We start from the raw sequence: 14,935 nt of genomic DNA, 5'->3' as shown, positions 1-14,935 counted from the left end.
AAAACCCATGGCAAAACCACCAATGCATATAAATTAAAAATAAATTAAAAAAGTTCTCCTGTGATAATGAATTCTAATGATAAATAATATTTTATTCACATGCATAGGGAACTTAGGAATCTTCACATAATTTAACTGTAGGACTTTGTTGACTCCATAACCAGTCAGACAATGGTAGGTACAAAGGATTACATACACATACTAAATAAAATAACTTGGTATTGGGAGGTAGACACAGGTTGATCTTTGAGTTCGAGGCTAGCCTGGTCTACAGAGTGAGTTCTGGACCAATCAGGGCTACAGAGAAACCCTGTCTAAAGAGAAAAAACAAAAAACTTGGGCATAGTGTAAGACACACAAAATATTACTCAATAATAGGGTTTCTTTAGTCAGCCTTGACTTGACTGGGAATAACTAGGCACTCCAAATTCATTTTTTTGCATTTTTTTAAAAACTGATTTTATTGAACCATACAGTTTCCCCTTTTTTTCTTTCCTAAATTCAACTTTTTTATTTTTTGAGACAGGGTTTCTCTGTGTATCTTTGGAGCCTGTCCTAAAACTCATTTTGTAGACCAAGCTGGCCTTGAACTCAGGCATCTGCCTGCCTCTGCATCTTGAGTGCTGGGATTTAAAGGTACGCATCACCAACACCTGCAGCGACCACCACTCCCCAGCAATTTCTTTAGCCCAATCTGGCCTTGAACTGGTGATCCTCCCACCTCCGCCTCTTTCACCAAATCCTACCGGTGTGTACCACCACAACTGGCCAAATTCAACTTTTACATACATGGGCATTAAGCATGAGAAGTAAAGGAGATAAAAATTACCTGTTAACAACCCCATTGACAGGTCTCAGTGCTCCACATGATTTGGTAGACAAGGACTCCGAATTATGACTAACAGAAATACCATGGTTTTCTGAAGGCTGAGAAACAGACTCAAGCTGAGTAAAGAAAAGAAATACAAAACACATTAGCACTAACCCCTGCAACACCATTTCACTGAAATCTCTGAAAAACAAAACGTGGGGGCTGGAGAAATGGCTCGGTGGTTAAGAGCATTGCCTACTCTTCAAAAGGTCCTGAGTTCAATTCCCAGCAACCACATGGTGGCTCACAACCATCTGTAATAAGGTCTGGTGCCTTCTTCTGGCCTACAGGCACACACATAGATAGAATATTGCGTACATAATAAAGAAGGAAAGAAAGGAAGAAAGAAAGGAAGAAAGAAAGAAAGAAGGAAGGAAGGAAGATGGGTACATTTAAAAAAAAGTATATGATTTAGATAAAATGATTAAAGAATTAGCTCTAGAGAAAAGAGGAACCTAAATATTTACCAGATTACATGTAGAACATACATACTGACAGAGGAAGAACTTCAATATAATTCTGTGGAACAAAAGTGTAGCCAAACAATTACACAGTAACATAACTCTCCCAAGAAGGATAAAACAGTAAGTAACACAGTAACAGAGCATCTTCTCAAGGATAAATAGCATAGGTTTGGGTTTTAGTTTTTTGAAATATTGTTTTGGGTCTGTGTGTGGAGGTCAAAAGACAACTTTGTGGAGGTGTTTCTCTCCTTTCCAACTGTACACAGGTAAAGAGGACTGCACTTAGGCTACCAGGCTTTTGTAGCAAATGCCTTTACCAGCTGTCATCTTGTAAGCCTGATACTCAAGAAGACTTTTAAATGAAATCAGTAAATAGTTACATACCCAATGTACCAGTCATTCCTACAAACTGGCACTTTGGCCAGGAAGTTATCCTAAATTAAGGTGTAAGATAGAAAATTCCACTCTCACTAAATTATCTGCTGCTAGCAGTTTAATTTTAAAATGAGACCACACAACTCACTGCACTTTCCTATTTGTGGACTGATCATTAAAGAAAATCTATACAACAGCTGGATACCTCACACCTTTAATCCCAGCAGAAGCCAGTGGATCTCTGAGAGTTCAAGGCCAGTCTGGTCTACAGAACTAGTGCCAGGACAGTCTCCAAAGCTACAGAGAAACCCTGTCTCAAAAAACAAAAACAAGCAAACAAAGGAAAGAAAATCTACACAATTGCTTGTCCTCAAGCTCTATGCAGCTGAGGATGACCTTGAGCTTCTTTATTTTATAACATAACAATTTTTTAATGTTTTTTTAAAAATATTTATTTATTATGTATACAATATTCTTTCTGCGTGTATGCCTGAAGGGCAGAAAAGGGCACCAGACCTACCGATGGTTGTGAGCCACCATGTGGTTGCTGGGAATTGAACTCAGGACCTTTGGAAGAGCAGGCAATGCTCTTAACCACTGAGCCACCTCTCCAGCACCTCCCCCCCTTTTTTTGACCTGGAGCTTCTATCTATACACTGTCCCCTCCCCATGTAGTCTATGCTTGGCTAATATGGCATTAGCAACTGAAGCAGGAGCTTACATCCCTAGCCCAGAGAATTAGTATTTACAAAATTTCAAAAGGAACAATGTTGTTTAATTACAATAAACCTATAAGCAGGATATATATATATATCCAAATATTTATAACTTAAGGAAATAGCAACTGCAAAACATCTTGCCAATTTTACTCAAAAGGATAGTTAGGGATCAATATTTCCTAGACAGTTTCTATTGCTTTAACTCTACCCACATTTTGTCAGGCCAAAGTACCACTATGCCTCCAGTGAATGCAAAAACTGAAGGAAAAGAAACTATTCCTGCTTAACCAAAGGTAAGAATGATATCCTGAACTACTGAAAAAATAGCAATAGCTTACATTTTTAGCATATCTTTCTCTAAGAAAGCATATTAATAATAGTTCAGTTGTTTTCCCCATCACTTCTGTAAAGTAGGTTGAGTATGAAATGGATAAAAGATAACCAATATATAATGCTTTACTGGCATTATTTACCAATACTCAAGCAAAAAATGTTTTCACTAAACAAAATCCTCAATTTTGAATCTAGGACTAAATGCTCATTTAAACAATATTTACACAAGGAGGATTTTTGCTTTGTTTTGCTTTTAGAGGCAAAGTCTGAGGTAGTAGTAGATAGAGGATGCCATGTTCATTCTCAGCTATATACTGAGTTTCTGGGCTATATGAGATCTCATCTCAAAACAACAAACAACAGAAGCACAACAAAAATATACAAGGACCCACTGTGCACACACACACCAAAAAAAAAAAACCCAAACAAAAACCCACCAAAAAACAAAGAAAAAGTAAACCAAAACTAATAGTAGATGGGAAAGGAGTGATGCTACTGTTTCTTAAACCTCCTTCTCCCAACAAAAATAAAAACCAAAAACCCTCAACCATTTTGCGGGTGACTACTATGAGAAGTGGAATACACTATTTATAAACAAACACACTCCTATTACAAAAACATTAACCACCATAAAAGATATAAGGAAGGTCAGGTGTGGTAGGACATGCCTTTAATTCCAGCACTCAGACAGAGCCAGGACAGCCAAGTGCTACGTAGAGAAACCTTGAGACAAACAAACCCAACAACAAAACCAACAACAACAACAACAACAAAAACCCGTAAGGAAAGAAAATTAATTTCTACTTACCTTCAGAAAACAGTTTGGACTGTATGACAGATAGCATTAACATTTTTTACACAAACTTGTACTCTAGGAGTAGTAAATTTATTTCTCACAGTATATGAGCTGGTAATCATAAAACCCATTTATATAGGTATTCTATTGAATACATAATTATTGCCAAATGTAATGGCACACATATCTAGCTGCAGCACTTTGGAGGCCGAGTTAAGGATTGCTGCCAGCTGTAGGTCAGCCTTAAAAAGCAGTACCAAGTATCAAAATGAAAACTATCAATAACATGAAAACTATTATGACAAATTGTTAGTAATTCATGGGTAAACAAGATTTAACTTTGTAGCCAGGTTGGTCTCAATCTTATTTTTTCTTTTTAAGATTATTTTGCCCCGCCGGGCAGCGGTGGCGCACGCCTTTAATCCCAGCACTCGGGAGGCAGAGGCAGGCGGATCTCTGTGAGTTCGAGACCAGCCTGGTCTACAAGAGCTAGTTCCAGGACAGGCTCCAAAGCTACAGAGAAACCCTGTCTCGAAAAACCAAAAAAAAAAAAAAAAAAAAAAAAAAAAAAAAAAAAAAAAAAAAAAAAGATTATTTTGCCTGCATGTGTATGTATATGAATCACACATGTATCTGATACCTTCATAAAAAAGGCATCAGATCCCCTATAACAGGAGTTACAAAGGTTATAAACCATGATGTAGGTGCTGAGAACTAAACAAGTCCTCTGCAAGAGCAAAATGTGTTAACTACTGAGTTATCTCTCTCTAGCCCCTAGTCTTAAACTCGTGATTTTAAAAACATACAGTGAACAGATAATGAAACAAAAATAGACGTGTTACATATATATGAACACCGGCAGTTAAGTTTCTTGGCTTTATCTATTGAAAAATCCTCTTTTTTTTGTTTTTTTTTAAATATTTATTTATTTATTTACTTATTTATTTATTATGTATACAATATTCTGTCTTGTGTGTCTGCCTGCAGGCCAGAAGAGGGCATCAGATCTCATTTCAGATGGTTGTGAGCCACCATGTGGTTGCTGGGAATTGAACTCAGGACCTTTGGAAGAGCAGGCAATGCTCTTACCGCTGAGCCATCTCTCCAGCCCTTTTTTTTTTTGTTTTTCAAGACAGGGTTTCTCGCCGGGCGGTGGTGGCGCACGCCTTTAATCCCAGCACGCGGGAGGCAGAGGCAGGCGGATCTCTGTGAGTTCGAGGCCAACCTGGGCTACAAGAGCTAGTTCCGGGACAGTCTCCAAAAGCTACAGAAGAAACCCTGTCTCGAAAAAACCAAAAAAAAAAACAAAAAACAAAAACAAGACAGAGCCTGTCCTGGGGCTAGCTCTTGTAGACCAGGCTGGTCTCGAACTCACAGAGATCCGCCTGCCTCTGCCTCCCGAGTGCTGGGATTAAAGGCGTGCGCCACCGCCGCCCGGCTTCTATTGAAAAATCTTATAATCAATGACACAGACAGCAATGACTATAACCAGTGCCCAGATCTTGGTTTCTAGACAATGTTCTCTCTAAGGCCAGCCAGGGCAGCTTAGTCACATACCACCTCAAAACAAAAAACTAAAATAAGTAACCAAGTAAAAATGCCATAAGAGCCAATCTAAAGGTGATTCCAATACCATAACTAGATAATTCAAGCAAACGAATCTTTAAAAAAAAAAACATGTAAAATAAGATTAATGGTGATAAATCTATTCTAAGTACTGAAAAAAAAAAAAGAGCTGAGGAGATAGTAGGTTCAGTGAGTAGAAAAACTTGCCAAGAAAGCATGAGGGCCTTAATTTGGATCCCCAGTGTTTTCATAAATCATGAGCCAGAGTGGCAGCCCCCCTATAATCTCAGAGCCAGGGTAACAGAGACAAGGGATCCCCTGGAGTAAGCTATTGAGCTAGACTAGCTGAATTGGAAAACTCTGGGTTACAGTGAGATCTCAAATATAGTGGAAAGCAATTAAGAAAACGCCAGATATCAACCTTGCAGCTCCCTCTCCAGTACTCAGGCATGAAAAACATACTAAATAAATAACTGAATGACAAAAAAAAAAGACATTATTGTATGTAACGACAGTTGTTTGTAATCATAGCACTTCAGAGGCTGAAGCAGTGGGACTGAGACTCTGATGTTTAACTTGACCTATGCTGCCATACCTGCCTCAGAACAAAACAATTGCCCTGTAAAATTTCATTAGATTTCTTCAAATAAGGGCTGTTATATAACTTGGCTGAGCCACACCCCTGAGAGATCTTAACATTTGATTAAAAGTAACTCACTGCACACATGTGCCATTCTTTCTATTCCGTTTTTTCTCCCCCACCCCCATTCCTCCTTTTGGACAGTCTTATGTATCCTAGGCTGGCCTCAAACTGACTATACAGTCAGGTTGACCTTGAACTCTTGATTTTTCTGATCCTATCCAGCATATGATGTTATTACACGTATGTACTATCATATACCCAGCTTTACTTTACGTTTCTTCTTTCTATTTATTTATTGGTTTGTTCAGGTTTTTCGAGAAAGGGTTTCTCTGTGTAGCCATGGCTGTGCTGGAACTTACTTGCTCTGCAGACCAGGCTGGCCTCAAACTCAAGAGCTCTGTCTGAATCTGCCTCCAAAGTGCTGGGATTAAAGGTTTGTGCCACCACCGCTTTACTTTAGGGTTCTTGATGGAAATTATTTAGTTACTTGCTGCCAATAAGTTGAAATGCAAATGAATTGTTGATCTTTTTATCTTGAGACTTTTATATAAAAGGACTTATGCTTTTGAAAACTTCTACATAAGGTTTTCAAAAGTTTTGCTTTATCTTTTCCAGTTTGAATGACTTGTGCACTAGCTATGACAAAGTACAACGCCTTTGCAACATTCCTTCTATACAGGCAAAAACGCAAACGCAGTATGTTTTACAGTGAGTATACTTTTCTGAGGAAGTTTGCTTCTAGTCACAGCTCGCTGACAATTTTATTTTAAATTACATTTATTTGTATGTGAGTGAGTGCACACCAAAGGACACGTGTGGAGGCCAGAAGACACCCTGTAGGAGTTTTCTTTCTTTCCACCATGAGTCCCAAGTATTGAATTCAGGTCATCGGGCTCGGTGGCAAGCATTCTTACTTGTTCAAGGCCATTTTGGTTTTTTGAAACAGACTATCCAGCTGGCTTCTAACTCTAATGATGCACCAATAGAAACCTTTTCGTTGTTCATGAGACACGTTCTGTTATATTCATTCGTTTGATCTGTTACTATGGTTAGAAATTTTCCCTTCTACTTTTTTTCCCATGAGATTTGGGTACACTGGAGTTAAGTTATTTTGAAAAAAATTTGCAAATACAAATTCAATTTCTTAAACAAAAATTTGGCTAGTCACTTATTTATATTTGGTTCACTGTAACCACAAATGTCACCACTATGGAGTCAACACACAATGAATAGAAAATAGAAGAAACCTATCTGTACTGAACATTCGCAAGCTTTTGGGATTATTATTCGCTCAAAAGGACACTGTATTTACATACAATGTATGTTATATTATGTATTAGAAGCTGTTTAAATGTTATTTAAGAGACAAAAGTATGCATGGGCACATGAGTTATATGCAAAATTACCATCTTCTCTATTTGAGACTGTGATGTTTATTGATGGGGAGAGGTAAAATAAAGGGGCAGTCAATCTCGAAATCTGTATCTCTTAAAGAAGCTGAATATTTCATATATGTAGCCAAAGAAGCACTAAGCTGTTTATAAAATTTTATTATTTGTAAAATCTGTAGTGTTAAGTCTTTATGTTGGCAATTTTATCTTTTCTCTTTTGTATTAATAACGACCTACTAACTTTACTATCTTTCCAGATGACAACTGTTGATATTCGAATTCTATTGTTCATCTTGGTTTTGCCCTTTCTTTTTTTACTTTTAAGATTTATTCATAGCCGGGCGGTGGTGGCGCACGCCTTTAATCCCAGCACTCGGGAGGCAGAGGCAGGCGGATCTCTGTGAGTTCGAGACCAGCCTGGTCTACAAGAGCTAGTTCCAGGATAGGCTTCAAAGCTACAGAGAAACCCTGTCTCGAAAAACCAAAAAAGATTTATTCATTTTTATTTTATATGTATAAATGTCTTGCCTGCATGTGCATGCATGGCCTGCAGAGGGCAGAAAGCACTGGATCCCTTTGAACTGGAGTCATAGATGGTTGTGAGCCTCCATATAGAGGCTGGGAATCTAACTTCAATCCTCTGGAAGAACAGCCTGTGTTCCTAACCTAAGCTATCTCTCCACCCCTCTTGGGTGTGCATTTTTTCTTTTTAAAAAAGATATATAGGTTTCTTGGGGGCTGGACAGGCCTATATATGAATTGTTTTAATTAGGCTAACAACTAGTGAGTGCTTCCATTCCCTGGGATAGGGTTCTAGACTTCATAAAAGAGAGAGCTAACTAAGTACCAGAATTTATGGTTTTTGACTTCGAGACAGCTGATGGAATATGTGACTACTTATGTCACAGGCTCCCCGAGTTCTTTGACATGACACACTATACCCTGGAAGTATGAGCATTCTTTCATCAGGTTAGCTGATCACAGCAACAGGAAAGGTAACCAACAGAGTTCAAAGCCAGCCTGCAAAACTTAGTGAGACTTGGTTCTCCATTCTTTTATTGTTAGTTTGTTAAGAGACAGGGTTTCTCTGTGTAACCCTGGCTGTCCTGGAATTAGATCTGTAGACGTGGCCTGGAACTCACAGAGATCTGCCTGCCCCTGCCTCTCAAGTGCTGGGATGAAGGCATGTGCCACCACTGCCCAAAAATCAGGTCGAGACAAGCAAGCAAAACCAAAGTAGCAGAACCAGGTAAAGACCAACCAAAGATTCAAACATCTCTAAGCTCTTCCTTGGGGAAAAAAAAACCTTTATTTCACCAAATCCTGAGTTCACACTAATAATAATAGAAAATAAATGATGATAAAGTATTTTGGGTTGCAGACGAAAGCAAACTCCTTAGTTTAACTTAAGCAACAACAACCACTACCACCACCACCCAGAAAGTCTTTTTCATCTCTTGGGAAGCATAGCCAAAAGAAAACATTAACAAAGTCTGTAGTTTCAAAGACACTGAAACTTCTACCAAGTAATGTTAATATTCATAAAACTCAGTACCTTTTTAAGGAGAAAGAATAAAGAAATGAACTAGGATCTAATAATGTAGATGATTATTAAGATTATTTTCCCCTTTGCGCTTTTTGTTCTTTGAGAATTTTGTACAATGTGTTTGATCATATTTACACACACACACACACACACACACACACACACACCTGTCCATCTCTTCCCAGATCCACTCTTCCCTTTCTTACACATCCAAATTAGTATCCTTAAAAAAAGAGCCAGGTGTCTTGCTTGACAAGCCTTTAAGCTCAGTACTCTGGGAAGATGAGGCAGGAGGGTCTGTGCATTCAAGGTAAACCTGATCTATATAATGAGTTCCAGGACAGTCAGGACTATGTAAGAGAGACTCTATCTCGAACTCCCAGCCCCTCCCTCAAGTTCAACTGTGCTGTCTGTATTCTTCTGAATGTGTGGCCTTCCACTGGAAAAAACTAACTCCCTCTCAGCAGCTTCTTGGCACTATACTGTTCCAGAAGAGTTACCCTATCAAAAATGTTTGCACATGTTACCTATATGGTATCAACCGCTACTCTGTAACCTTGTGTTTGAGCTGGTTACAATTGCTTGACCTATTAGGAGCTACCTTATTTCTTTCCCTTTTTTCTATCTTTTATACTTACCAATTTATCAGTCCCATGATCTGTCTTCACCTCAGAACTAAGTGAAAATAAGTCTGTTGTATGGTCTGGGAAAGGTGCCTCCCCAAGGACTATCAACCCCTGTAGGACAAAGAGTAGAAAAAACAGTGTGAGCGGTATAAACTGCAAGCTTGGGAGTTAATCTGAAATTGGTAGAGGCAGGGAATTTTTTAACCAGAGGTCCTTTCTCTTAACCTATGGCCCAAAAACAGCCTGGAAAAGCAGTAGCTTTACTCTCCTGAGATTTCTTTCAGGGTTTCAGGTACAGCTCAGTGGTAGAGCACTATAACCCATCTGTGCAAGGCCTTGGATTCTAACCTTGTCAAAAAGGCTTCAACAAAAAGTTGAGGAACAGTGGCAAATTCAGCAAGATGTTGGGATTCACATCTAGGCCAGAGAGATGATTCAGTAAGTAGGGGAGCTTGCTGCTATGCCTGATAATATACATGGAGAAGAAAGCTGATTCTGTAAGCTGTCCTTTGGCCTATAAGTTCTCACTGTGGCATATGTGTGCATGTGTGTGTGGGCACACCTACAAATAAATGTAAATTTAAAAGAAAGATTCAGACCCTCACACCCTCCTTTTCCTTTACCCTCATTCACCTACAGGGCTTATCTTACATGTCGCTCCTTTTATTCTGACCTACCAGATCTAGAATCTTATCAGAGTATTTTATTGTACCTGACAAATTATCAACTAGATTTTATTAGGACAACATGAGCAACGGAAGGTTTTCAGTTAATTTGATCATAAATTTGTATAATTTCTACACCGGGCTACTTTTGTGAATAATGAATTCATGAACTTAAAGAACTTTATCTGAGCACAAAAAACAAACAAACAAACAAAAAAAAAAAAACAAAAAAAAAAGGACAAATGGAATAGTCTGTGCAACTGAACCAAAACTTCTTAAAACACGTCCCAAATGTACTGACTCCTTGGAAGCTAAATAATGCCTGAAATTGAGTCTGTGCTTAACTATTTCAAATCCAGACTTTATAATCATCATATGAAGAAGTTATGATCACAAACAAAATTAAGTTTTTCAGTTAGCTAGTGGAACATGCCTATGATTCCAGTACTTGGGAGGCCGGAGTCAAGATGATCTTGAGTTTGAGGCCAAACTGAACTACATAATAAGACTTAACCTTGAAGCCAAACATTAGTAGCTTTGCTTTATCTGGCACGTGTGTATGTGTAGTAAGTGTGCATGAATGCATCTAATGAAGTTAATGTCACGTTGTCTTTCTCAATCCTCCTACATTTTAAAGAAGCAGAGTCCCTCACTGAACCTGGAGCTTGTAAATTTGGGCCAGTCTAGCGCAACAGCTTCTCCAGGGGATCTTATGTCTGTCTCCCCCCATCCCCATTACTTCTCCCTCTTGACACTGGCTGCTCTTCCAAAGGACCCATGTTCAATTTCCAGTACACATATGATAGCTTACAACTGTCTGTAACTACAGTTCCTGGTGATGCAGTGCCTTCTTCTGGACTCTGTGGGAACTAGGCACACTAATGGTGCACAGGCAAAATACTCATACACATAAAATGAATTTTTAAAATATTTATTTATTATGTATACAATATTCTGTCTGTGTGTATGCCTGCAGGCCAGAAGAAGGCAGCAGATCTTATTACAGATGGTTGTGAGTCACCACGTGGTTGCTGGGAATTGAACTCAGGACCTTTGGAAGAGCAGGGAATGAATGCTCTTAACCACTGAGCCATCTCTCCAGCCCCACATAAAATGAAATTTAAGAGAAACTTCCATCTGAGTATAATGGCTCATATACAACAACACAGCATTGAGAAAGATGAGGCAAGAGGAAGGCCACAAATTCAAGGTTATTCTGGCCAATAAAAGGACTGTCTCAAAAAACATAAATCTTAAAAATATTTTCTTACTATTTTGTTAAACATAAAACAGACCCCTTAAACCTTATCACTTAAAAGTTAAAAAAACTTTTTGCAAAAGGCAGTGTTCTTGTGCATTATTTCTGAAAAATATTCCATCTAAACTGTGTACAATGGTAATGCTTATCATCTCAGAACTTGGATGGAATACCAGTTCAAGGCCAGTTTAGAATATATGACACCCATCTCAGAAAACAAAAAGAAACTCATGAGGCTGAGATAAGTATCTGGAGTGGTGATTAATGGGGGAATCAAGACAAGATCTTGAAGCAGTTCATGCTGGCTCTGAACTCACAATCCTCCTATCTAAGCCTGTAAGAGGTTGGAATTGAAGGTATGTACCATCATACCCATCTAGGTTAAGTTCTGTTTTTAAATAAGGACTAAAAGATTAAGAATTGGGAGAGACCACAAAGGTATATAGTCAAATAGATTATTGAAGTGTAAGTCTTCAGCTGATTCCACTCATCTCCATTCCATCTTTTTTATTAAATCCAGTGTGTGTGTTGCATGCCCATGTGCCTCAGTCTAAGTGCTAAAATTACAGGCCTAAGCCACCATGCCTGATTTAGCTCTTTCTGTATCCATCCCCCCCCCCCCACCTTTTTTTTCCCCTTATTTCCCACTGAGACAGTTTCTCTATGTAGCCCTGCCTGAACTGGAAATCACTTTTTAGACCAAATTGGCTTCAAACTCAGAGATCAACCTGTTTCTCTTTGCCTGGGATAAAGGCATGCACCACTAGGTTTGGTTTCATTTTAATCTATCTTCAAAATTTTTCTTACATTATAATAACTGATGTATAATTTCACAGATGATCAAGCAGGAAAAATAAAAAATGGTAATGGACGCTCAAGATTGCTTATGGAAAAGAAGTTGCTGTTAACATCAAACCCAGCTTGGTCTCTATGCTTTTCCTCAGTTTTAATTATAATATGTGAAATTTCAACACATATGTTCTAAAGAAATGATGAAAAGAACAAAAGAGCATACAGAATGTGTTAAAAAGAAAATATTGTGAAGATAGTTTAAAATTATCTGTTTGATATAAGCCTCTAACCAGAGATATCACCTCTGGAACTTAAAGATACCTGAATGAACTTCTACATAAGAAAGAGCATGAATGTCAGATTACAGATGCTGCTACTGTAGGGGGAACTAGCCAGGACCCTCCTGCAGCCTCTTTCCCATCCCAGGTACACCAAACTACCCACTATGTTGTTTACAAGGCAGAAGTCCCTAACGTGGATAGTACAAAATCAGCTTATCTCAAATTAAAGAAAACTCCCCTTTAAAGTATTTAAAGTAAGAAATTTCCTTTGTTCTGAGGTGGTGTTGTGACAACTCCTAACCTAGCTTCTCTAAAGAATATTTTACCTGAAAGCTACATTAGCACTTCTCTATGAAACTTGTCAAGAATTTTTATAACTTAAACAACATTGTTTTCCCTTTTCTAAGGTAAGGAAGCATCTTACAAATGGTAAACTAGTTAGTGGTAACTAACTAGCTGACCTAGAAAAATTCAAATAACATAAGCATGCATGAGGCCCTCAATCCCCTCCCTGAGTTTAACGCAAACAAGTGGTACCACACTCAAGAGGTAGAAACAAGAGAATAAGTTGTTCAAGGTCCTCAGATCGAGGCCAGACTATTTCCAAACAAAATCTAATGATACTACAGTGTATAAAAAAGTAGGAGGAATTACTAGAAATTATATTTTTGTGAGAGAACAACAAAAATATTTATTTCCAAAAGAAACCTTTGGGAGAGTAAGTATTTAAGATTTAGAAGTTACCAGCTTACTTTTGTTAGAATAGAAATCAGTCTTTGAACCCTGGAACCCCCTAGCAACACAACAGTTCCCCTTTGCTGAATAAATCGCTTTAAAATTTTATTATTATTTTTTTAAAAACTTTATTTTTATTTTATGTATGTGGGTATTTTGCCCGAATCTGTCTATGAACCATATGGGCACAATACCTCTGGAGGAAGGTATCTGATCCCCCGAGACTGCAGGCTGCTGTGTGGGTGTTGGGAAAATTCTGGGGAGAGGAATCTGTGATTAACTGCTGAGTGTCTCTACAGCCCCTGGAATACAACACTTTTAAGAAAGGTAAAATTGGGGTTGGAGAGATGGCTCAGCAGTTAAGAGTACTGACTGCTCTTCCAGAGGACCTGGGTTCAATTCCTGGCACCCACATGGCAGCTCACAATTGTCTGAAAATCCAGTTACAAGAGATCTGACATACCTTCACACCAATGTACATAAAATAAATGCCTTTAATCACAGAAGAGACAGATTTCTTTGAGTTCATGGCCAGACTGGTCTACAGATGAAGAGTTCCAAGATTAACGACTTGGTTTCTCTGGGTTACACAGAGAAACCCAGTCTCAAAGAAAGAAAAAGAGGAAAGAAATATTAATACAGCAAAGTAAATCAGGAGTAGTGGCATATATACCTCCATAATCCCTAGTAACTAAAGAGGCAGAGAGAACTTCAGCCAAACCTGAGGATAAACTGAGCTACATAGTTGAGGTCTAGGCTAGAGTGTGCTACACAGTAAGAGACTGATTAAAAACCTACACACAACACAGTACCACCATAAAAACAAAAACTAAAAGCCAAATGATTGTAGACACCTTTAACTTGAGTATCTGGAAGGCAGAGGCAGGAGGATCAGTCATTCAAGGTCATCCTTGGTTACACAGCTAAGTAGAATCAAGTCTGAGCTAAATGGCACCTCGTGAAGGAAAGGATGGCAGAAAATGTAACTGAGTTTTCTAATCTGCATCAAAATTAATGCTAAAACGTGACAATAACTTACAAAATTCTATGTTCCCTACTGTTCCCAAAGACAAATTTACAACTCAATAGCTATCACCAAGCATAAACTCATCTCATAAAGGGGGAGATATAATTCATGCAAGTTTGGCAAATCCTGACAGCAAAATCTAGCAGGACTTAGCATACTTGTTCTACAGTTTGTCACAGTCTACTATCACAGGAGAAAAATATCCTCCCCCTTTGTGTGTAAAAAAGTAAACAATTAAAAAAACTGCTAAACTGAACAACAGCTCTGGAGATGGGCACTCAAATCTCAGCTCTGTGTGTTCATTTAAATGACCTTTCATTTCTTTATTTAAATTATGGAATAAATTAAATAAAAATTAAACTGTGCCGGGCGGTGGTGGCGCACGCCTTTAATCCCAGCACTCGGGAGGCAGAGGCAGGCGGATCTCTGTGAGTTCGAGACCAGCCTGGTCTACAAGAGCTAGTTCCAGGACAGGCTCCAAAGCCACAGAGAAACCCTGTCTCGAAAAACCAATAAATAAATAAATAAATAAAAATAAAAATTAAACTGTGAGTTGGGTCTTATTGTTCAAGTACATGTCTAGGCTACAAAATGAGTTAATGACAACCTGGGTTACTTAGTGAGACCCTGAAGATAGAGCACAATCTTAGTCATTGTGCAGGATATGCAAAGGTAGAGAATTTAAGCCTCAGAATCACCAAACTAATTAATCAAAATGAACACGGAGAACAATAAAATACTTATGATGGGGGGCCTGACACACTCAAAAATAAGAAAGTCCCTATTATAGTGCTATATAAAAATCAAATTCATGTTAATATATAATTGGAGAAGGTTTTAAGACTTA

The 14,935-nt window shown here is 38.3% G+C and overlaps 1 protein-coding gene across 7 annotated transcripts in view; it reads right to left on the bottom strand.

The window, feature by feature from the left end:
- Kansl1 (KAT8 regulatory NSL complex subunit 1) overlaps positions 1-14,935 on the bottom strand; it is a 120,007-nt gene that overhangs the window by 19,098 nt on the left and 85,974 nt on the right. For 5 of the 7 annotated variants that reach the window (XM_038326255.1, XM_038326260.1, XM_038326257.1 and 2 more), the window contains 2 exons: positions 9,343-9,441; positions 830-945 (listed from right to left, as the gene is read on the bottom strand). In XM_038326255.1, coding sequence (XP_038182183.1) covers positions 830-945; positions 9,343-9,441 — 215 coding nt within the window. The remainder of the gene's footprint in view (positions 1-829; positions 946-9,342; positions 9,442-14,935) is intronic. The other 2 variants (XM_038326261.1, XM_038326259.1) reach the window with 1 other exon arrangement.

The sequence above is a fragment of the Arvicola amphibius genome, chromosome 4, assembly GCF_903992535.2.
Source record: "Arvicola amphibius chromosome 4, mArvAmp1.2, whole genome shotgun sequence".
Taxonomy (NCBI): domain Eukaryota; kingdom Metazoa; phylum Chordata; class Mammalia; order Rodentia; family Cricetidae; genus Arvicola; species Arvicola amphibius.
Note: the sequence above shows the minus strand (reverse complement) of the source record. Positions and strands in the feature narration are given on the sequence as shown.